The 23,940-nt window shown below is 44.9% G+C and overlaps 1 protein-coding gene across 3 annotated transcripts in view; it reads left to right on the plus strand.

Annotated features, from left to right (window-relative positions):
- DIS3L2 (DIS3 like 3'-5' exoribonuclease 2) overlaps positions 1-23,940 on the plus strand; it is a 192,380-nt gene that overhangs the window by 60,244 nt on the left and 108,196 nt on the right. For all 3 annotated transcript variants that reach the window (XM_040567859.1, XM_040567860.1, XM_040567861.1), the window contains exons 7-10: positions 1,474-1,708; positions 14,422-14,528; positions 15,737-15,984; positions 23,602-23,775. In XM_040567859.1, the coding sequence (XP_040423793.1) occupies positions 1,474-1,708; positions 14,422-14,528; positions 15,737-15,984; positions 23,602-23,775 (764 nt within the window). The remainder of the gene's footprint in view (positions 1-1,473; positions 1,709-14,421; positions 14,529-15,736; positions 15,985-23,601; positions 23,776-23,940) is intronic.

Consider the following 23,940-nt stretch of genomic DNA (forward strand, 5'->3'; position numbering starts at 1 on the left):
TGTACAGGTCTGATTTGTTCTATTTGCTTTTTACTTACTAAAAAAAATAAATTGTGGAGCCTTTTGAATTGTGTTTTTCCTCCTTTGGAATGGTTGTCTTCAGCGAGGACCTGTCGCGGCTATTTACGCTTATTTGTAATGATTACAACAATCATTTAAAATGCAGTACTGGAAAGGATTTCTTCTTGTTTTTTTGTAAGGTCCCTTCGCTTGCCTTTCTGGTGGTGGGAGTTGCTGTGGTCATGCACCGGGGTAGTGATGCTGGGGACCAGAGGGGAGCATTTCGAGCAGTGAACGCCAGCACCAGCTGGAGAGGAGCTCAGTCGCCGGGAGGGCGTTGGAACGGGGTCACCCCACTTCTGGAACAGGGTCACCCCACTTCTTTGTGGTTGTAGTAGCTGGTGATCTTATTGCCTTAACCCATGTCGATCTGCGTATCACACTAAAGTACTGCAGCTTGAAGGAAACTTAAGCACTGCTGTAGAAACTAAAACCTGGACCCAGGTTCCAGGACCTCAAGGGTGCTTGCAACTCGCTGGTGGTTGTGTGGAGGATGCTTGTAAAAGTGTATTTGTCCAAGGTGTGAACTGTTCTGATCGGTATAGCTGGAGATGGAGCCGTTCCCGTGTCTGTCGTGCGAAGAGGGATGCCATCCAGGTCTGTGCTCTGCTTTATTTGGACAGGTGTTGTGTGTGATTTCATTTGACATGATTGTGTGCGTGGTTTCTCCTCCTCGTATGCCATTGCTGCACTAAAACGGGGACAAGTCTGCAGCAATGGTCAGAGGTGCTTGTCTGAAATGGTGGTTAAGTACTGAGTTCATACTTCTCAGTAACTTATTTAGGAGGTTTATGTAGGTAGCAGCAATAACTGTGTGCCTTTAACAAACAGAAGCCTAAAATAAATGTAGACGTTGGTGCCTCAACAAGCTGCCCCAGTCCGGTTCCTCCTCGGGTCAGAGGACGCAGTGTTCTCTGGTCTGAACTTGTTCAGTCCATTCCTAACAGCGTTGGGGCCAGAGATGTGCTTTGAGATGATCTTGGCATTCACTGGAACCCCTTGAGTTCGGGACTCCCCAGGATAGCTCAGTGTATGGCAGCAAGCAACGGCCTCAGCAGCTCACTAAACTGTGGTGTATCCTCCTCCATCCCTCTGCTTACTCCCAACTTCTGGAGAGCTGATTAGAGGCTTGGCAGGAGCGGTATGGTTATGCTCTAGATACGCTTTGGATACATTTATTGTCACAGTTGAGGTACTGCAAAAGCCATGCCGTTCCCGTCGTTATCCTAGCGAGGTACTTCTTTTGATTGTGCAATATCTGTGGCTAATTACATGGCAATTGAAGTGTGCCACCAGCCACCCACAATTCATTGTCAGCTCCTTGGGGATGCAGATGAAAACAGAAAGATAATGTTTTCATTCTTCAGTCCAGTGATTTAGCTTGCCTCTTTTTTTAATCCCTTGCTCCTTCAGGTAATAAAGCCAGATGGTAGTGACAAAGAAACAGAAGCCACGCGTGAATCAGATGTCCCTGAGGATATGCTGGGGACTTGCGTTCCTCGAGAGACAGCAAAAGACGATACTAAAAGTCCGGATGTCATTATAGAAGCTCAGTTTGATGATAATGAGGCAGAGCATGGACAAGACCACTTGCAGGATGTGTTGGCTGATGACATTAAGAAACTTTCCCTGGATACTGGTGAAAAGGGTGAGTAGATCAGAGTGCTGATTTAAACCTTTATTTGAGCAAACCATCGAAGTATTACTTTGTTGCTTGCTTTGCTGCAAGATATAAAATACAAGCATAAAAGCTTAATGCCTTATCGCTTCTATCCCTTTCTGCTAAACTGTCTTCATAGTTCTGAATGGATATTAAGGACTGGGTTTTATGTAGTTTTGATTGATGTGAAGTAAATCTGTGAAACAGGAGTCACACCTTTAGATTTGCAATTCTCAGGGCTGTCTGGGGACTGCTGGTTGCTGTTTTCTTCAAAATGCTGCTGTAGCAGTTTCCTTCATTGCAGCTTGGCTGGCCAATCTATGCGTCTCAGTTTGGGGATAGGAATATATTTCCTTGGGGGCAGTTAGGTTTGTTGCTGTTTTCAAACAGTTGAGTTATGAGCAACTTAAAGATTTGGTCCATTTAAAAAGAAAATTGCTCTAAAACCTAAAGCCAATTATGTGATCTGTTTTGAAGGCAAACCTATTTTATTCTGAATCTGAATCCCATCCAAACCATCAAGTGTTGCTTAAGGCAAAATAAAATAGGCTTCCCTGTTCCAGACTATACTATGCTGCTCTTCGCATGTCCTTTCTGGTACTAAATCTCCTAAGATTTCCTCTCCTGAAGAACTGTGCGTTGAAAGGATTCTGACAATTGGAGCATTTAACATGTGCCTTCAGCTGCTGGTGAAAGATTTGCCAGGACAGATATCCTGGTGTGTTCCTGATGCATGTCCCAGTCATCCAGAAAAGACAGCAGCAACTTAGGATATAAGTGGTTGTTGGTCTCTGACGAATCGTGGTGGTGGTTGTAAAGCTGCTCTATTTAAGAGCTCGTATTTTCCTGAGGGATTGCTTTTGAGGATGTACAGACCTCTGCCTATACTGTTGGTAGATTTCCATTTTTCACACCCATCTGTTAATAAAAATGGAAATAACACTTGTGTAGAAGTGTTGTAGCTTTTACGACAAAACGTTGGTTTCAGTTCATGAATGGATTTGCCACCTCGCCCGTTCACGATGCTATTTCCTTCTGGTACCTCCACTGTCTTTGAGTTACTGCCAAGATACATGAACCAACTTCCATCTTGTTCCGTTACTTTCCAGTGCAAGGCTTGTGTTGGGAGCTAGTTGTATTGCCCACAGATGTTTTATGTAGCTAGTAATTAACCCCATCTTTTTTTTTCCAGTCTTGGACACCATGTTATAGCTGCGCGCTGTCAAGCTGCTGCTTTGGCTTGGCAATTCTAAATCTCCTAATGTGCTACTGAGTCACGTGTCTGTAGCATCTCTGCTTTTTGCTTCTCATAGCAATGGCAAATTAAAAGTCAGAAATACAGTCTAGTTTGACACCAGCATTTAAAATAAATACAGATCTGTATAACTGTGCTTTGGTGTAAAGGCTTGATGGGAGTTGCTTCTCTTGGTGTATCAGTTCCTCAAGATGCTCTGGAGTGACCTGTGTTGGAGGCTCTCAAATCATCTCTTAAAATCTGTGCCATCTGAGTGGTTTTTGCCATTTAGTTCTGTCTTTGGAGAATACTTGTATGGCAAATGTTAGACCAGCTTGCTGTCTGCATGGTGGAAATCCAACTTATTTCTCCATTGCAGTTGCGTTAGCCAACTGTTTTATTTCCAAGGCCTTTCCTTGTTCATCCTGAACAGGCCTTGTGGCTGGTGCGATTGTGCCAGTTAGATTTCTGCTGAGTTTGTATTTTGCTATCGACTCTTTTAATAGCTGCTTCAGCTTCTTTGGCTATGCAATTCACATGGATTTTTCTCCAGTTTCTTCTTGCTCTGCTGCTTAATGCCCTCCTTTCTTTATACATATAAAGTTTATGATGCTGCATTTTCTTAAGGTGTTTTTGAGCAGCTGATGATTGCTTTGGCTTGTTTCCTGTCTTTCATACAATTTCTCATATCATCGCTTATCCAGATTTTAAGACTTGCCTGGAAAACAGCAATAGTTGTTCTAGCATCAGTGATAACTGTCATGAAAAAAGAAGAGATCCTGCCAAATTCTGCCCTCAGGACAGCCAGGTGTGGCTCAAAATGCTTCTTGAAAGGACCAAACGTGCACTTTTTCAGGCAGAATTCAGCCTCAGGGGATAATACCCGCTGCACTTCCTAGGGCATCCACTGGAACAGGACATGGGCATCAGAAGGCAGAGCGCTTTGCAGCGGGTGGAAGTGGCCTTCCCTGCATGACTTGGGCCTCTCCTGGCAGCACTGCTTGGCTGCTGCTGCCCACTGTGCTTGTTTCAAGCTAAATGTTTGAGAGCCTTTACATTACATCCCTTCTGCTGGAAACAGCTGCCACAGCAAAACAGAGGTGGATGGGAGATGAGATCCTACAGTGGGGGAATTTCTTGCTGACCCACCAAAACCGGTGCTTTATTTACTTTCTGTGAGAACGTTGCACTGGAGGATTTATTACATTGGAGGTTTTATTACACAGTCACTGCGTGGTCTTATGTGAAGAAGGGAGCAGGAGAAATAATTTGTGGCCAGTGCAACTTTGAAACAAACACTTGCGGGCTTTCCTCTTTTCCCCTAACACAGGGAAGTTGGAAGGCTTCAAGCTGAACAAAGATGCCATCAAAGATACTGTGTTTAAAAAAATCAAGAAATATTCCACTGTGTTCTCACGTGTACGTTTTCTATGTATGTGTGTATATATATAGATACATAAGAAGTCCCATATATCTATGGGACTTACATGTAAATAAAAAAAATAAAAAATGCAAACCAAAGAAAACCACAGATTTCTAGAAGTGAAATATAACCATAACTACATTAATACATTAAAAAGTAAATTTTAATCACTTAAAAAGTAAATTTTAATGACTTGGGGCGGGGAGAGGGGGAAGGTCTGGTGGGAAATGACAAAGCCAAAGTAGCTCTGCACCTTACCAGTCATTGCTGAGCTCTCTGTGCACACACACAAGCTCTGCAGATTGCTGCCTCTCAGTTTAAGACAGCTTTCTTCCTTTCTGACGGCAGAGTAGAATTACACAACATCTTTGTTGGCTCACTTACTCTGCTGCTGCTGATCAGAATGAACCATGAAGAACAGAAGTAGACGAGTCATTCAGATCAGAGCACTCTGGGTCATGCTGGGAGCACGGGCTGGTTTTGATATCTTTTCTACGCTGGCTTGGGTCCCATCCCTCACTGTGGCTCTGCTCTTCTTCAGAGCTCAGTCCCCCGTCCATCTCTAATTACCATCTCTAATTACACAATGGGGCAAAGAATTTCAGCTTGGCCCTTGCTGTCAGAAGCTCTGAAGCATGAAGCTTTGTGTGCGTTGATTGTGGCCCAGGTCTGAGTGGGCTGAATTCCTTGAAGGTGTCGCGCTTGGGGCTTCCGTGGGACTTACACCAAGCTGGCAGGAAGGGTTAGGCATGGTGCTGCAGGCTGAGACCCGGGCGTTGGGTCTGCCTCCCTGGAGTGCTGCAGGTCTGAGAGCCAGGCTTGCTGCCCTTCCCACCCAAAGACCCAAGAAGGGATGGGATGAACAATAGGGAAGTCCGCAGGGCTGAAGAGATGATCGCATTCAGCCTGTCAGCCTGCCTAATTTCTGAATGTTCTCATGCTCGTAAAAGTGTCTCGGCATTGCCTTGCTCAAGGATCTTTAAATAAAAGTTCATAACCGGTGTCGCTGTGCCAGAAACTGTCCTGGTCAAACTAGTTCGCTCTGCTTTTCTGAACCTTTCTCGCTGAGAAGTTGGGTTAAAGATTATCTTCAGAAAGGTCTCTGATCGGGGAAGTGATGAGCCCTTTTCCTCTCCTGCAAGCTGTTCCACACAAAAAGCAATATTACTTTGTTCCAAAGTTAGATTTTCTTAATGTTAAGTTCTGGTCGTTGGATGTAGGTCTTTTTTAGCAAAGATGGAAATCCCTTTCCTCTAGCACATTACAATTTCAACTGTATTTCCACAGCATTAATACTTTTACATGCTGAAAAAAAAAAAGTTCTCTTTGTTCTTTCCTTACAAAGACAGCAAGAATGAGCACCCTGAGTGTCAAATCTGAAGAAGGTTTCTCAGCTCGCTCACTAGTGTCCTTTAAACCCTCTCTGGAGTTCCTGTGTCCTCTTGAAATGCAGGCAAAGAGCAAGGCATAATATGCTGGCATGAGTCTGAACAATGTTGTGTACAGAGAAAACATTAATTCTCTGTGGTGCTTGGTATCTCATGACATGCGAGTCCTCTGTGTTTTATCCTGAGACCTCAGCTTGTTCTGTGTCGCTGCTATCCGAAGAAGTCATCCACCAGTGGGCACAGCTTTTGCCAGATCTGTAATTCTTTTCCTTAATCGTCATTCTCATTCCCTACTGGAACAGAGGTAGCGTAACTTTTATTCCAGCCCAGTGCTAAATGATAGGTTATTTCTATGACTTCACCGCTGTAAAAGGATTTTCCTTATGCTGCATGTCAATACGTAATAAAAAATAGAAACTTTTCTGTATCCTCCCAGCCCAGGAAAAGTGCAAGATGTTCTGTACAGAATACTTTACGATGGTGTATCCCTATACAGACCTGTGTCACATGAGTTTCATACAAATGTGAGCTGTCTCTTGTTAAATATTGGAATCGGTTCACTCTGATAAAGAAAAGTCAGCAATGGAACAGTAGCAACTACTCGTACTCTGGAGAATGGCAGCTGTGCTCATAAAAGCGCTTCAGCCTTTCTTTGTGAAAGGATATTCAAATAAAAGTTTGTAAAACTGTGTCACTGTGCCAAAAGCTATCTTTGTCAAACTAGTTTGCTTAGCTTTTTTTTCAGCTCTTCTCATGAGAGATCTTACTTTACCAGATACACAGAATATCCTGCTTCCCACGGGGTGGCTCGCAGAAGTAATCAGGTTGGGGGACTGGCTGCCCTGGCAGCAATCAGAGAGCTGTGTTTGTTCAGGATTTCCCCTCGCAGCTACACTTCTGCAAATCAGGGTTTGAATGTGTGAATGTCCGAGGCTTGCTCCCTGCCTTGACGTAATGAAGCTTGAATAGAAATAGCTCATTTACGGGCAGAGTAAACTGACAACTGACTCGACCAATTGTGCGATGGAAAATCGAATCAAGTAGCTGGTGGTTAATAAGTAGGGTCAACAGAATTTGGGTTGTAGCTGCTGCACAGCCCAGTCCTGTCTCCGTGCGTGTTCAGCACTGGCCAGGTGAGCTCTGGTCAGTCCCTTTTCAAGACAGATGGGACTGATCAGTCACTGGTAAGCTTGGTAAGGTCAGACATGATAACCTAAAATTGTGCCTTCCTCTTGCAACCTGGAGCCTTTGTGCAGTTAATGCTGTCTCCTGTTGGTGTAGGAGTTTAGGTGATATTACTATTTCTTTCTCTACTTGGCCAAGTCTGATGGTAAGGCCAGGATGATGGTGACGAGAATCTGGACAGTGCGCTTGTCCCGTCACTCTGCTTGGGTCCCCCTTCTTTCAGTTTTGCTGCCATGAATTCTATGACAAATTTGGAGCCTCCCAACCTCACTGGCTGCTAGAAGGAATAAATGTTCTCTCTCCTCTTCAGAGGCTTCTGTTTACTCTGAGTGCTCTTGAGGAGACTTCATGCTTCTTTCCTAGCCTGCAGCTTTCTGGAGACGGATCGTCTCCACTGCATAGCTCTCAACATTTCTAGGCCACAGCAGAGTGAAAGCTCACCAGGAAATCTTCTCAGTTACATGGCTTTTAATAGAAATCCTTGAGGTGGAACTGTCAAAAATCAGATCAGTTTCACTCTGCTGAAGCCTGGAAAACCAGCAGAGAAGCTGGAGCTGTTTCAGCTGCCCAAGACAGCTCTGTATTCATTTATCCTAAGTTCACGTTTGTGGGTCTCTGGATCTATAACTTTTTGTAAATGAGAGCATAGATTTCTTGAAGAATAAACAGTACAGCTTCAGAAAAGTGTTCAATTGGTGTTGAACAAATTGGGCTTTATGGTAGCATTGATTAAATGATACAGGCTGACTAAGCCTCAGTTATTCTTTTGTTGCACAGCTGAAGCCTGCAATGGAAGTTAATGTTGTGAAAGCTTCTTATGCTGTTCTTTCCTAGTAAGTTATCTTGACCCCCAAATGACTTCTTAAGCAAGGAAAAAAAAAACACAACACAAAACCACAACACTTATGCAATTGCGTAAGCTGAATTAGATTAACTTCAGCATATTACCATATGTTCCTGAATTCACCTGTGTTTCTCCTTTGAGTTACAAGTTTAGGTCAAGTAAAGTGAGAGGGCATGATACTGAGAATGAATGGTGGGTGTGAAGATAAACATATTAGAGTATGGTCATTGTTAGCAGCAAGATTTCCAGGATGAATCAGATTAGGATTCATTCAGCTAACATATTTTCCATGCAATAGTAAAATTGGACACACACACTTTAGGAACAAATGCACATGCAGGAAGGAAGAACATTAAGTAGGCAAAACGGTTAATGGAAATGTTTTTGTAACATTTTAATTTTACTTTTAATAATATAATAAAACTGCATTTATGTAGACTGCAACACTACCCGATTTTTTGGATATTTATTTCTTTTGCAATAAAGCTTTCAGCCCCCGTGTTGACCGGCAGCTTCTCAAGGATGGAAGAGGGTCAGAGGTCTGAATAGCAGTGCTGTGGTTGTAGGAAAGTTTCATGGCTGCTGAGACAGATACGATTTGATCTGTTGGGGTAGGTGGCAGCTTCCCAAAATGATGCTGTCTTTGTTGGTCAGGCTTGGAGGGTTCTAAGGAACAGTGATAATTCTGTCTCATCATTCTGCCATCTCCCCCGTCCTCCCTTGTGGAGGTGGCTAAATACAAGTAAAGAGTTACATGCTTGGCTGCATTGCGTGTGTAAGGAAGCCAGCTACACTCACCTCTTCACATTGCCTTTGCTCTGTGTTATTGCAGATGCTCGTGTTTTCACTGTACACATCTGTTACTGTGCCTTTCCTTTCCCTCTCTGAGGGTCTCCTCCCATCTGTGCATCTTCAAAAATCTTCCTGCTAATCATCTGAGTCTCCCGATCCTTGCCTTCAGTGAGCCGTTGGGCATGCAGATGTGTGAGTTCAGGTGTTTAGACATGAACAGCTGTGGCGGGGTGAGTCGTCTTATTTGAAACAAACATCTCCGAGAAGTTACTTGTGTTCCTTTGTCACGCAGTGATGAGACTGCTCGGCGGTGCCGCGTGGTTTGGAGCTGCTCTGCTTTTATACCTGCGGAGCCTTCTTGCATTGCACACGGGAGCTGCTAGGCTGATTTTGGACAGGCTGCACTTGTTGAATTCCAAAGCTGTTGGCTTACCAGGCGTGTCACAGTCAACTGTGCTCCCTCCAGCACAGGTGGAAAGCTCTGTGTGTGTAATGCTCACAGGATACTGCTTCTTGTGTGGTATTTTCCCAGCCTATTTAAAGCAAGTTCTAGTTCTGGATAGTGTCGGGTGCCAAGTGAAACGGCCCTTTTGCTGCCCAAGTAGTAACAGGGTTTCAGGTCAAACGGTGTTGTGCTGGTGCTGTTCCTGCTGAGCTGCTAACGCTGAGCACACCTCTAGCCTCAAACAGAAGAGGTACAGCTGAAGAGGGCACCTTGTCACCTAAAGTACACGTGGCTTATGTGATAACGCTGGCTGTCCCACTCACTCAACTTTTGAACCCGTTGTTACTTTTGAATTTAAATTCAAATTGTGCAGAAGGGAAGCAGCCTCAGAGAAGGGGGATCCCCTGAGGTGTTGTGGCAGTGGGTGGCTGGGAGGGCGAAGAGGCTTTGCGGTCTGCTGGGTGAGACTTCAGAGAGCTCTTGTACCCGTGGGCTGCAGGCTCCATGCAGGAGAAATCTCCCAAGATCAGGAGGAGCTCAGAGCTTATACCTGTATAGGTACCAAAATAACTTTCTGGGAGCTGAAATCATCTGACCAGGGACAGGTGTTTTTAAGAAACCAGATTCTTTTGTCTCTCAGAAAATTACATTTTCGTTTACTTGGTGAAGGGGAAAACTGAGTACGGATGTGAACCATTGGTTAGTACCAGCAATTTTGTGTTCTGGAGGAAAAACCTGTTCAGTACCAATAAATAATCAGTGACAGAATGTGAAGAGCCCATGTACCACCTTCAGCAGCAACGTTTCATTCTTGTTATCCCTGAAATGAAGATCATGCCACAATAGCTATGCGCACGTATGGGGTAAACATGCACGTATAGGGTAAACGTGCGCGTGCATTTGAATGTGTTGCTTTTTGGTTTAAGGGAGTTTTTGTTTCCGTACGTCTCCTGTGTTGGTATAGACAGAAGTTCCAAAAATGCATCCTGTTGAGTGTGACATGCAACCCTTGAGACGGTATTTTTAATCAATTGAATTGTTTTACATCGGTTTCCATGCATTTGGTACTAAAACATAATCTGCTGAAAACTGCTTATTGAAACAGACAACCTAGGTGTTGTTGCTTGGTTAGGAATAAGCTTTGCTCTTCAAAGGTTTACAGATGTTCTGGTACTTGAGCACTAAACTGAAAAGTAGCATTTTCTTTTTTTTTAAAAGCTTCATACCACTAACATCGCCTGATTTTTTTTTTTTCAGAAATGGCCATGTAGAGTAAGCCAACTAACTTCTCAAGTAGATTTTTTTCTAGCTGAAGTAGCAAACTTTGAACTTTTTTTTTTTTAATTGTTTCTTTCCATCCAGGGAGAGAAGATTTTTTTCCAGTAAGTTGTTTTTGAGATCTGAAACTTAGATATATTTTCATTTTCAAGTGGATATTGCATCTTTAATTATATTCTTTTTGGACAGAATTGCAGATTTCCACAGTGACCAATGCAAACCTAGTGAAAATACTTTTGGATCTGTCACAAGTAATCAGAATTCTAGTTTGACTTTTGGTCACCTTTTAATGTCATGGTAATTTAATTGTAAAAGGAAATTTGGGGGGCTTTAGAAAAAAAAAGTTTGACTAGGAATGCCTGTCAGAAAATGTAACTGTGTGTTGAAGCTGCCTCAACTGATCTCTTACAGAGGGAGGCAAATTCCACAATGTTCTGGATCTGCTTTGTTGGTAATAACATAACTAATTTGAGTTGCTTTTTGTATCTAGTGCCTAATTTTTTTTTTAAAGTAAGACTATTACAGTTTTGGTTTGTCAGATAATCGCTGAAAGGAAAACACTGAGATTATAATGCAGTTTCACTGGATCCTAGTTGCTGAAGTGTTTTCACTGTAAGATAAGCTTATGAAGTATTGCCCAAGCTAACATAGTAAATCTTTCTCAGAAAACATGTCTTTGTCCAGGGTGGAAATATTGAATGGTCATTGGATAACCACTACGGTAAAGGGGTCAGAATAATTCATTTTTAGTTTGGCGTAATGCAAGGAGTTTCTTCCCACCTCCCCTGCTCAAAACCCTGCTCCTCTCTCAAGTTAGCTCTCCTTCAGGATTGCCTGCGTGGCTCTGCCCGTTGTGGGAGATGTTTGTGTCTCACAGCTCAGATCTTCTAGACCACCGGCATCTGCAGGGGCCCTGCCACCTCGACTCTCCACCCACCCACGCATCAAATTCCAGCTTCATTGAGGAGCAGGCGGATGTGCAGCGAAGGAGAAGCGCTGTCAGACTGTATTTAGGGGACTCAGGTGACAGACTTGTAGCAGCTTCTCTGCCATGATACTTCAGTTGAGACTCAGGTCTCCATGCAGTAACTTCACAACGGAGCCAGGAGGCCTTTGTGGATATGGGTAGTTCTTTCTGAGCAGAGGGGTTTGTCACAGGGAGCCCTCACTGCTAACGGAGACCTCTGAGCATTAGATGCAGCCCTGGTACCAGCAGAATTTTGACTTCAAAAAGAGCAGCTACGAGCTATAAGAAAAGTCCACCTCTCTTGGCCCCAGAAGTAGAGTTCCTTGGGTGTCTGCTTTCCTGTCCCTAGTTTCAGGAGCATTGCCCGCCAGTAAATGCATGTGATGACCTTTTAGATACTAAAGTTGATGCAGAAAGATGGGTAGGTATAAGTAGATAGCTGGGATTTACTTTCTTTTCTTTCTGTTGATGGTATAGTTGTAGATCCCAGCCTCTCTGTGATGGAGTTAGTAGAAACTCCAGGATTTTTTGGGAGGGATGCTGAAATTGGAGAGACCCCTGAGGAAGAAGGTATTCTCCAGCCAGCCAAAGGCCCACAGTTGATTTTGGCTGTGAAGGAAAAAGGCAAGCTCTACAACAGGAAGACTTCAGATGCCTTCTGGTACCTGTCCTGAGTTCACATGGAGCTCAGCTTCACCCCAGCGGGGTGAAATGCTGCAGTCCTGCCTGTTCTTTGTCCCGGGGGAAAGACACACTGGTGACCCATTTGCTGTGCTCCCAGCGACAGCCCCTCCTGGTGGTTCTGCGCTTTTGTATGCGTGTATGTGATACCTCCCAAGGACGCAGCTGCTGGCTCCTTTTTTGACTGCTTCTGTGAAAAAATGCAAGCAACTTTCTGGAGAGATGGGAATTGGAAGGAAAAGTGGAAAGAAGTCAGTGTTAATAAGGCCGTATTCCTCGAGCATGGTGCTTTTCTCATTCTTGTCGGTTGTGCCTCGAGTCGGTGCTGTCATTCTGCTGGGCTGGGAAAGCAGTGAGTACAAGTCTTGCTTTTTCCAGACACGTTTAGATCTGGTTGCTCTTCCAACCAGTATGTGCCGTGCAGTGGGGCAGTTTATTCCAGTAAAGCCCTGGGCTTGTGTCAGGTGTGTCTGTGTGCCCAGCCTTTGGAAGGCTACCAAGCTCTCATTGCCCTCTGCGCCTGCCAATGTTTCTTTGTCTCAGATCGTCCCGTTCTTTGTCCGAGCTCTCTTTATGGCTGGCACACCATAAACCCTTGACTATTAACTGATGGCTTGAAAATTTTTAAGAAAACAGAATGGCTCCTTGCTCTTATTTTTTACTAACCGATTTCCTGGTACAACCTCTAGCTGACAGTGATCTTAGAGGAGGTAAGCAATGAGGTGTGTAACTTGGATATCTCCACTTTTTAAACTGTTTATAATTATCCAAACAATTTTATTTCCAACTTGTTTGTCATCGTGAAACTCTGTGGGGGATTTATCCCTTCGTAACCCCCGTTTTGGCAAACCTGAGTTCATTCCAGCAGGAAGAGCGCGAGAGAAAGGGGTTTGCTGCTGTTACTGCTTCTTGCTTTTTGGGAAAGTAGATTTTTATTTTTAAACCGCTGAAATATCTGCCTGCTCTCTTCTCATCCTTGCTGGAAAGGCAGTAAAGATCAAATAAATCTAAACAGAGTCACTCAGATACTTCATAAAAAGATGATCTCAGAGGAGAGCCCAAGTCTGAGGAGCTTCACATCAGAAGGCAAGGCTGGGGGTAATTAGCAGCATATGAGAACCGGAGTTTGTCATTAGTGTGGTAGCTGTCACTGTCAACCGACTGCTGGTGTAGCATTGCCCGAAGGCAATCCAGGCCGTCCGTGACGGCAGGACCATCTGCGAGCGTGCCCTCGTGAGGGGGCTCCGCAGCCGTCCCCCTCAGGGCTGGCTGCCGCCCCCCGCTCCACACAGGCCCCCGTTGCTGCCAGCAGCTGCTCCTTCCCCTCCTGGAGCCGCGCGGCCTTCATCCGTCATGTCACCGGCAGCTCCCCGCCTGGGTCCCCGCGGGACAGATGGGCGTCATCTGGGGGCCCGGGTCTGGGTGTCACCGCTGCTCTCCTTGAGGCCTTCTGGCGTGCGTGTGGTACACGGTCTTCAGCGAAAGCTCACTTTATCTCGCGGCTTCTAAGGGAAGCAATGACAGCTACGTCCCTTGAAACTTGCAGCCGGTGCCACTTTTTAAGAAAGCAAGCTTCTTCTGAACGCTCAGGGCCTGATTTTAGCACATGTGCTCGAGGCAGATGCGGTGCGCACAAGTGGAAAATGGCAGCCATCCTCCAGAAGCTCTCCAGAGAAGAGCACATCCTAAAACCACTGTCAGACCAGTAACAAACATGGGCTCTCAGAAGTCGTTTGGCTCACACGGGGCAGCCTTGTCCATGGCAAAGGTTGTGCTGGCTGTTTGGAAATACAAAAAGCATTCGGTGTGCCAGCCGCCTGTAACAGACACTCTCATTGTGAAAATTGTGAGCTACAATTTAGTTGACAGTTGATTTAAATACTCTTGGTATCTGTTGAAGGAGTTTCAGGGGGAAGGAGTGTGGCTGTTTATCATACACAGCAATTACTTTCGTAAGACTTTTTAATAATCCTGTTCCCCAGCTGCAGAGGGGCAGCTCCGTAGATGTGGCTTCAGCTTCTAAGATAAACATGCACTTTATAACCTTGCATAACATTTGTTAAGGAAATTAAATATTAAATGACTGTATGTACTTAAAGGACTATTTATATAATGTTAATGACTCCAACTAAGAAATGCCAGGAAATTAATACAGTTCTTAGTATTTAAGAAATAGAACGTTTTTTCCACCATTTTCTTTATTATGGCTGATATATTGTGTTTGTGAAGTTTGTTTTGAATCTTGTTTTTCAGCAGATCTGCATGGTAAGTGAGCATATATCTGCTTTCTTTTCTAGTCTGGATATATAATTGCTTAATCCTTAGTTATTCAAGCACTTAAGATCTTTCTCCTTTCAGATATGTCTAATGCATGCACCTTGTATTGTAATTTAAAGAAAAAGTCCAATATAAGTGTATGATGGAAATGTGCTACAGTAACTGTTGTGTTTCTAATTTGATGCAGTGAAGGCTGTTGGGATCGGTGCTGTGCACAAAACAAAACAAGATGATGCACCCAAGGTGAATGATCCCAGGCTCCTCCCAGATAAGTTTCTTCAAAGGACAGCTAAGGTAACTCCGTGGGGAGTGGCAAGCATATGTGTGTGCTCCCAAAGGCAGAAGGAGACCAGCACTGGCCTCCCTGTAGCCTCCATTTGTTGATCTTTGAATCACATTCCCTGTTTCAAAGAGAGTAATTGTCCAATCTGATAAAACTGAAATGTCTTGTTATTTTTACTGATTATGCTAGTTTAAATTCCCTTTGTTTGTTAGGCAAAATTACTTAGCAAGATTCAGGAAAAAAAACATTTGGATACTAATATGAGTGTCAGAATATCCAGAGTTGTCAGAACTAATTCTTACAGACTTTGGAAAGGCTGTTAGTGCTGTTGGTTCAAGATTTGAGCCAATCTTTGAATATTAAGAGACCAGAAAAAGACTACTGGGTCAGGTTGGGTCAGGTCTTTTCCACGTCTTGTGCTTTCCTTTGCAGCCTCTCATTCCGGTCCCTGTTCTGGGCTGGGCTGCCCGCTGGTCTCATCCAGCGTGGCAATTCCAGTGCTCAGAATTGCACAGAGGTGCAGCTCCTGAAACCTTCTGGAAGGACTCATCTGTATAAGTTTAGGAAATCAGCTATAATATTTCTGTTATCCAGTGATTTATTATGGTCTACAAAAATATAGCCTGGATGAACACCTCTCTGGAACAATTATTTAATGATATTGTAATTTATTATTCTTTTCAAAGCTGTCTTGTATAAAGGTAAAATAACCCCTAACTTCAGAAAGCACAGAGGAGAGAACTGCCAAATTCCCCACAGCACATCCTTTCCTGTGGTTAGCATTGGATCCGCCAGAGGCACCGTTTTTGGACTGGCCTGTTCTGCACTGAATGTTGAAATCACAGGCCGAGGATACAAATGAAAGATTTTACAGGAGTTGCTTGTATGTTGTGGCTAATTCCCTGCATTTGGAAGCATCTGCTTCGTGTCTGGTTTTGTTCTGTAATCAAGAAAATTGCTGTGGAGAGCTAGCACTTGGAAGGCACTTAGCTCTTCAATAGCCATGAGCAAGATAGCAAGGAAAATACATTGTAAATAGGGGCTCAATTAAAAAAATGCATGCACGCACGCACGCACATACACACAGACAGTGAAATATAGGATATAGGCCATGTGATTTTTTTCCAGCTATGCTGCTGAGGCTCTGTGTATCCCTATTGTTCTGCAGAAAGTAAGTTTCTCTGAATGTACTAACTGTAGAAAGCTTTGTCTCTTCCAGGTGGTCTATATTTTGGAAAAGAAGCATTCCCGAGCAGCTACAGGCTTCATCAAGCTTCTGGCAGACAAGAATAGTGAACTCTTCAGGAAGTGTGCCATGTTCTCACCTGTGGACCACAGAGTGCCCAGGGCCTACGTGTCTTTAGCTGATTGCCCTTCAGACTTTGTGGCCAGACCTGAGGACTATTCAAATATGCTCTTCATCTGCCGGATAGTGGACTGGAAAGAAGACAGCAACTTCGCAACAGGGTATGTCACTGCTGTTGGAGGTAGACATAAATGAGATTTTCAGTCAAGAGTTCTTGGTCTCACTTGGTTTGCATACAATAGAGACATGAATCTGTTAACAAGATACTTGTATTGTGTGTCTCTTGTAGTTAGTGGAGGAGCTCAGATGAGGCTAAGGATAGCTTGTTGCTAGTTATGTCTCACGGCTATGTAACGTTAACTTCTTTCAGTACTTGTTTCAGTGTGTTGGCACATCACAGCATTAATGAGTTGTATGGTCTTTACTCAGAGAGCTTGCAGAGTAAAGGGAGCACACACAGGTACTTAGCCTGGCCAGCACAAGCATTGTAGGGTGCTGGCATCCTTTCAGTTTTTCATGCTTTATGTAAGAAGAGTACAAAGTGTATAGGCATGTCACTGCCAGAGGAAGAAGGTCAGTATCAGCGAGGCTCATCTGGTTTTCAAGCCTTTGCTGTTAAATAGCAAAATCACAAATTTTGTGGTATTTAAATTTGCATTGCTTCAAGGAACGATGTTAGAAATCAAGAATTTTATCTGCTCCTAAAGCACTCTGTGCTTTTTAGGAGGCACTGTAAAGCCATTGCTGTCAAGAGTTCAAAACACAGGCACTGCTGTGAAGGAGGAGATTTTAAGCCAGGTTACTCAAATAGCCTGTGCTGAGCTGGATCCAGATTGCAAGTTCATTTTGTCTTTCCTTCATGAAGACCTTGTAGTTCTCAACATTTTTTCTCTTTCTTGGGAACAGCTGCTGTGTGCCAAGCACCCACCTGGAGCAACCACACTGTTTCCTATTGAGAGGGCCTCAATAAGTAATGGTGGACATTAATAAATCTTTTTAGTTATCTTGGAAAAAACTGAGTAGTCCTGATTTAGTTGGTGATCCAGAGTAGTTAGCTCTGACCTGTGACAATGCTGTGGCCAAATTTTAAAGGTGATTGAGATCTGGATGTAATCTGGAATATGTACAGTAGTGGGAGTTGGGCATAAAGCTGCTTTCTCTTCCCCTTGCAAAACTGTTGTGATGGAGTAGCACAGATGATGTACTGTGTCAGCACAGTAGTGTTTAGTCCTCAACTCAAACTCCTGGTAAAACTTTAAACTTACATAAAGATTTTTTTTCTTTTTTAGTTAACTGTGTTGGCAGGGACCTATCAGCCCTAAGACTAAAAGTAAACTAAACTGAAGTCCCTGTTTCCCTGAGGGCTGTTTTTGTTTTGTTTTTTAAGTTCGTTATCATTTGAGGCTGCTTTGTGTGCCCAGTAATAGCAAGTTTCACATGTGCTTCTTGAGAGCCACATGAGCGGTTAGGTCACTCCGTATTTCCTAGCTAAACTGCTGTGCGTGAACTGAAGTGGCCTCCCTTTGAGCCCCACTTAACTCGGGGCTGGCTGTGCTGTGAACTTCACTGGGACTAAGTTTCATGTTGGCAGAGGTTTTTTGTCATCTTTGACTCCAACAGAGAAAAGACTGGAGGGTGATTGTACTGCTTGGCATCTTGTCATGAACACCCCCCCCCTTTCTAGCAGAAACAGGGGAAATTAGGAGGATGGGCTAATGTCTTTTTTCTTTGGCTAACGTGTTTCTTTATTTTGAGCTTCTGACAGCATTGTATATTCTCATCTGGATGTTTTGGTAGTTTCCAAGATGTAAAGGGTGTTGTCAGGAAAGAAAACTTCCATTATTGTCTTCATACATAGTCGTTTCCTGTGGGACTCAGTTGTACTCCAGTAAGTGCCTTGTCGAGATGGGAGCATAAAACCTTGGTGACCCGTTTTGTATTTTTTTAAGCTGTAAATATGTGCATGTTTAGACACTGCAATACAAGGAAACCTCTTGAAGGTCCCAGAAGTCCATGTTTGGTTTTTGAGCTCGTTTATAAGCTGGCTGTCTTGCAAGTCACAGCCCACCTGAAGGAGAAGTGAGCAGGTGACCAGCAGCTCTTTGCATGCTTGGTTTTCTGAACTTTCATGGCCCGGTGACTAGGTAAGGAAGCTGAAGCCCCAGCCTCACTTTTGTTGACTGGAGAGCTGTCACCACATCCTCCTGGGTCTGTTTCTTCTTCTCTGATACAGGCACAGCCGATTTTGCAAAGTTGTTGTGGCTGGTTTGATAGAATGGGCCATTAATATAATGGTTCCTGAGCAGGCAGTCAAGTGAGTTTTCCTTCCTGTTCTCGTTGCCCCTTGTAGCAGTGTCATGCTGTTTGGGTTCAAATGCTCCTAGTCCCCACTGCCTGCACTAGGGGAATTGAGAGGATGAGTCACTTGTAGCTCTGGGGACAGTCCCTGCTGTGACAGTGCACCCCTTAGTTCTGCCCACAGACTTCATGTTATGCCTTTGGCAGCACCACCATGGTTTTGAAGGTGTCTGGACTAAGGAGCCTGTAGATCTTCATGCTGTGCCATGGAAGTCTACTGGCAGTGCAACAAGGAAAACTCCCGCTGAAGTTGGCAGTAATTTGTCCTGGATGTCTTGGGTGTTTTCAGGTACTTTCCATCCTGCAGCTGAACTCCCGCAAGCTGGTCATGCACCTTCCTCGCTTTCCTTTTCCCTTGGGAACTTGGGAGCTTGAGCTGTGTTTCCAGTTCCCAGTGTGTTTTGGTCTTCGTGGTGTCTGTGTGTGGCTGGAGCAGTGGGTTGGCCTAGCCAAGGGCTTCCATGACACCGGCCGCCCAGGGTGGTCACCTGCACAGGGGAAAACCTGGCAGTCCCTTGGAGGTCCCCATGGGGAGGGGGTGCGTTTCTGTGTCGTGATTGCCACCTGGTGGTCACCAGTGAGACATGGTCCCCTCTGAAGGCCACCCTGTCACCCTGACCATGCTGTGGGAAGGAGCAGGGAGGACCCAGTGGCTCCATGTCCCACGGGCGATGCCATGAGTGTGTGCTGCCATACTCCTTTCTGCATGCGATGTGATTTTACTGTGGCAATGAAATGTCACTTAACTCTACCTGCTTCAGGTAGCAGATAAAGCAAAATAGATTCAAAATAGTCTCCTTTTTCAGATAAATATTACAGGTACTACCACATACAGTTGTTTTTCTGGGGACCTTTTGTCAGTGATGGAGTCCAAGGCTGTTTGGAGCATTAGCCCAGACATCTCCACACTTTTGGAGATGGCTAAGGTGGAGTCTTTACTTCTTGCCACCACAGTATGATGATGGATTAAACTATTTAAAAATAAATAAAAAACTGAATCACAGATTCCCTTTGTGTAGCTTTTCATCAAAGTGATGCATGGGTTTCGTGGCTGCTCTAGCTCAGGGCCTTAGATATTGGTCTGTCAAGGTGACATGATTTGTCATGAGATTTGCAATAAAATGAAACAGTGCAGGATGCTGTTTCACTCATTGCTCTTCCCAAAACCATCCAGGAAGTTTGAATTCCCTTCATTTCTGGGCATTTTATTCCATTCTTTTTGAAATCCAAAATGAATTTGGTGCGAGGGGCAATGACTAGATACCTTGGGCTGCTCACGGTAAGGCAGGAGCGAAGGTGTGATCCCCGAGCAGTATAGCTCTAGTGGAAAAACACCTTGCAGAAGTGATTGTCTCTGAGTAAAGCTGTTCCCTTGGTGCAGCTGATCACCACACTGATCTGCAGCGTGGGACGATGGCCCCACCAGCGTGGGGAGCACGATGCTGCTCCTGCGCTCTGATGGCGGGTGGCCTGGCGGCTGAAGTGGAGCCGGAGGTGCTGACAGCCTGGGGACACAGCTCTGTGGCTCCATGACCGTGCAGCCACCTTCCACTGGGAGCTTAGGGCTTTCTCAGCCCTGTGCAGCTCAGCCTGTGAGCTCCAGGGCCTGGGTGCTGGCAGCAGCTGGGGGACCTGCCTTGCTGGCCTTCCTTGGTGGCCTTCCTTGCTGTCCCCTCACGCACAAAACTACCCTTAGGAGTGGTGACTTATTGACATGTAGGACGTTCAGAGGGCTGGAGCACCTCTCCTTTGATGACATTTTGAGAGAGCTGGGGTTGTTCAGCCGGGAGAAGGGAAGACTCTAGGGAGACCTCACTGCGGCCTTCGAGTTCCTAAAGGGGGCCTACAGGAAAGATAGGGAGTGTAGGATAGGAGGTGATGGTTTTAAACTCAAAAAAAAAAAAAAAAAAAAAAGGCAGCTTTAGATGAGATAAAAGGAAGAAGTTCTTTACTCAGAGCGTGGTGAGGCACTGGCACAGGCTGCCCAGAGAAGCTGTGGATGCCCCATCCCTGGAGGTGCTCAAGGCCAGGCCGGATGGGGCTTTGGGCAGCCTGGTGGGAGGTGTCCCTACCATGGCAGGGGGTTGGAACTGGGTGGTCTTTAAGGTCCCTTCCAACCCATTCCATGATTCTGTGATTCTCCCACTGCTGAAAGAAGCCCTCTGTGTACGATGAGTGTGGACAAGTCTGCTCTAGGGACAGACTCAGTAAGGTTTTTAAATTCTTACTGAAGTTATTCTCTCCCGTTTGGGAGCCTGCCCGGCTTTCAGAAAGAATCAAGCCTTATATAATTATGTGTGGTCTTTTTGGAGAGCTCTTATCATGTAACTTTTGACCATGCTGGCAAGTTTCAGCAGAGTCTGGGGAATGGAGAGGGCTCACATGTATGTTTGTGGGAACGGCTGGCTGAATAGACTCGATCGGTGTCACCGCAAAGGGGCAGATGGCAGCGGGAGGGTGGCTCTGCCCCAGGCACACTCCCATGGGAGATCAAGCTCTGGTGAGCTGGCAGCTCGGAGCAACTCAGTGAGCTTGCAGATACAGCTGGTACCCTTCACTTCGTGCCTCCCAAAGCTCCAACTGCAGCACGTTCCTGTCGGTGCTTTCCCTGCCTGCGTACTACCTGTGCCTGACGTCAGCACGAGGGTATTAAAGCGGCCCTCCAGGGTGCTCTAATACTCTCCCATCAACGTCAAAGAAAAAGAAATGTTTACGACTGTAACCATCATAATTTCTTACCTTCTAACATTTTGGAGAAGGAAAAAGCGCACGCAAGCCTGGGGTGTCGCAGACACTGTGACTCCCGGGGCGTGACTGTCTGACCGCCCCTGGGCCCTGTGCCTCTTGTTGTTTATAAGCCTCTTGAACTATTCTTGCTACCCTTGGTGGCCGCAGAGCCCCATGAGCGAGCCTGGCTGTTACTCCGGGGCCGTCGATGATCCTATATGCGTTACCTTTGATCACATGCTATCCTGTCAGATTTTTGCTCTGATGCAAGTCATCATGTCTGTGTGACTGTAACATGGCCCCAATTAAAGTCCGTCATACACTTCTTGTTTCAAGGTACTTGGGAAATGTTCCCTGGAACACTGTAAATCAAATGTTAATTACTATTAAACAATATTAGTCCTATATCAAACCTCTGGGTAAACCCCTTATGGTTCATAATCTAATTTCAGTAAACGGATCAAGAGAACATGGGTTTCAAAACTGAGCTGGAAAGCACTCTGGCATTAAAAGGTGCTTTCCATGACTTGTATGGACCTCCAGCCACCCTCCTGGTGTGCTGCCCTCCCTGCTCTGCCCTTCAGAGAGAAGGGGCAACCGAAGCTTAAGCATATGCCATTTCTTTTTGGTAGGGCACTATGTCCTCCTTTTTTTCTTTTCTTTTTTTTCTTTTTTTTTTTTTTAAATCTATCCATCTGGTCAGGGAAGTTATCTGAGTCAAAATGCGTCTTAAATGCTTCTTTTCCATTACGGAGTTTAGTGCAAGGCACGAGGTTGAAGCGCAGGCTCCGTGCTCGTGGTGCTGGTGTGGGTGCTCGTGGGGGGCAGCAGACTCATCCTTCCTAAGTCTCCCAGCTCTGCATTAAAAGTTGGAAATGAAGTGGTAATTTCTCTGGTTTATTGTTAGTGCTGAGAGAGAGGGAGATAAAACTGATGCCTCGTTTATTTACATTAAAATAAGGATCAGACTGGGACCAAGCTGTAGAAGCAGAGAATTAAGCCTAGATGCCAAATGCGCACGTATTTCTGCCGTGCAGTTTGTACATAAAATTGAAACAATGGAGGGAAATATCTTTTATCCTTGTTTTCATTTTTATTTTAAAGCTGGGCAATGTGAACTCTACAATTTACCACACCACAAAGCGCACAATCCTTTTCAGCATATTACACAACGTGACAGGTTTATTACGCAGCCCTTCCCGTCGTGAAGAGAGATAGCTTTGCTCCCATAAAGAAGATGGGCTTGCTTGCGCTGCACGGATGGGGTTTGTTCTGTGGCTTTATGGCACATTTGAAGCCCTGAGAGCATCTTGCTCGTCCAAATGACAAGCACACTGTTTTGGCCCCAATTTTGGAAAGCAATTAGTGCCTGTTCTCACTCATTAGAATTAAAGCAGAAGGATCAATATCGTGATTGTGTATTTTATGCAGTGGAAAAACACTTATTAGAGTGCCTGTGTTTGCACTGTGTTATTACCCCTCTCTTTTGTCATATTTTGATGGATTTGCCTTAATTTCAGTTGTAATTTTCTTGGACCAGGAGCATTATCTCTGTTGCCCGTAATGTGCCATTCACCCTAATGGAAGTATATTTAAAAAAAAAAAAGTGTTAGAAAAAATAAAAATCATTACCTCTGTGTACTGTAGAGCAATCTGGGGATGAGAAAGGGGAGGAGAGCCACCATGGGACGGGTTCTCCTGTAATGCTTGTGACCAGGAAGGGAAGGAGCAAATGCCCCACTCCTTAGTAGTCCAGGTTTGCACAGTACATCCAGAACCAAACACTTGTCGGACACCAGAGCTCACAGGGAAATGAGTGGTGCGGTTTGCACTGGGCCAGATGGAAACTTCCTGTAAGCGTCACAGAGCAGCAGCCTCATCCACACACATGCAGAATACTGCAGCAAAGGCTGTTAGCACGTGGGACAGTTTCCCTGTCTACGACTTGCTTCTAAATCATTGGCTTCTCTATGGTTGGATGGTGGTTCAGAGGCTTCTGCTTAGCTAGGGGACGAGGAACAGACTCCAAAGAGGGTTTAGGTACTGAAAAGAGCTTGGAAAATGGATGGAATGAGAAACTGGGGACATGTCTGTTTGTGCAGTTCTTTGTAAGAAAAGTAGCATCGGTTCTTCACACCTCTGTCTTCACAGGACATCTCTTTGCCCAGGCAGGGCGATGTTTCTTTTGGTATGGAGAGCAGTGTGCGGAGCTCCCCGGCTGCTCTCTTCTGCTGAGCTGTCTGGCGTTGGGTGGGAACCTGTTCTCCATCGCAGGTGGTGGGGCTCAGTCACATTTAAAGTGGTGAGGGGGAGGAAGGAGGATCTCCAGGGAAGAAGCCTTTGTAAAGCCAGAGCTGCCTGTGAGGAGAGCTGCACTTTTCTCATCCCCTTTGAATGTGGTTGTTTTCTAAAATTTGACACTTTTACCTCTGTGAGAACCTAGTAATATAAAACATCTCCTTAAAATGAGATATACAAAATAGTCCAGGGTACTGTCTGGCTAATGTTTTGCATCTCCAGCAGACGTAAGTCATGGTATGGTCTGAATTCCTGCCAAGTTCTCTGCCAAAACAATGGGAGAAGCAAATGGGTGAAGGAGCATGTTTGAGGGCTCGGCAACCTCTCTGCAGAGATGGTAATGCAACAGTTGTAATTACACACTTAAAAAAGCAACCCTTTCCTTCTTTTTGCAGGCAGCTGGCCAAAAGTCTTGGTCAAGCAGGGGAGATTGAGCCGGAAACGGAAGGAATCCTGACAGAGTACGGTGTGGATTTCTCTGACTTTTCCCCTGAAGCCCTGGAATGTCTTCCCCAAAGCCTTCCTTGGTCTATCTCGCTGGGAGAGCTGGCCAAAAGAAGAGATTTAAGGTAACAACAAAAAGCCTAGTCTGTCTCTCCTTCTTGTGTTGTTGCGGCATTCTTTTGTTTTGATTTGTTTTGATTTCATCACACTTTGGAGAGACACTGACTTTATTACATGTACTGTGTTATGTGTTACCTGTGCTAGCTTGGAAAAAATGCCTTTGAAACTAC

The sequence above is a fragment of the Cygnus olor genome, chromosome 9 (assembly GCF_009769625.2).
Source record: "Cygnus olor isolate bCygOlo1 chromosome 9, bCygOlo1.pri.v2, whole genome shotgun sequence".
NCBI lineage: Eukaryota > Metazoa > Chordata > Aves > Anseriformes > Anatidae > Cygnus > Cygnus olor.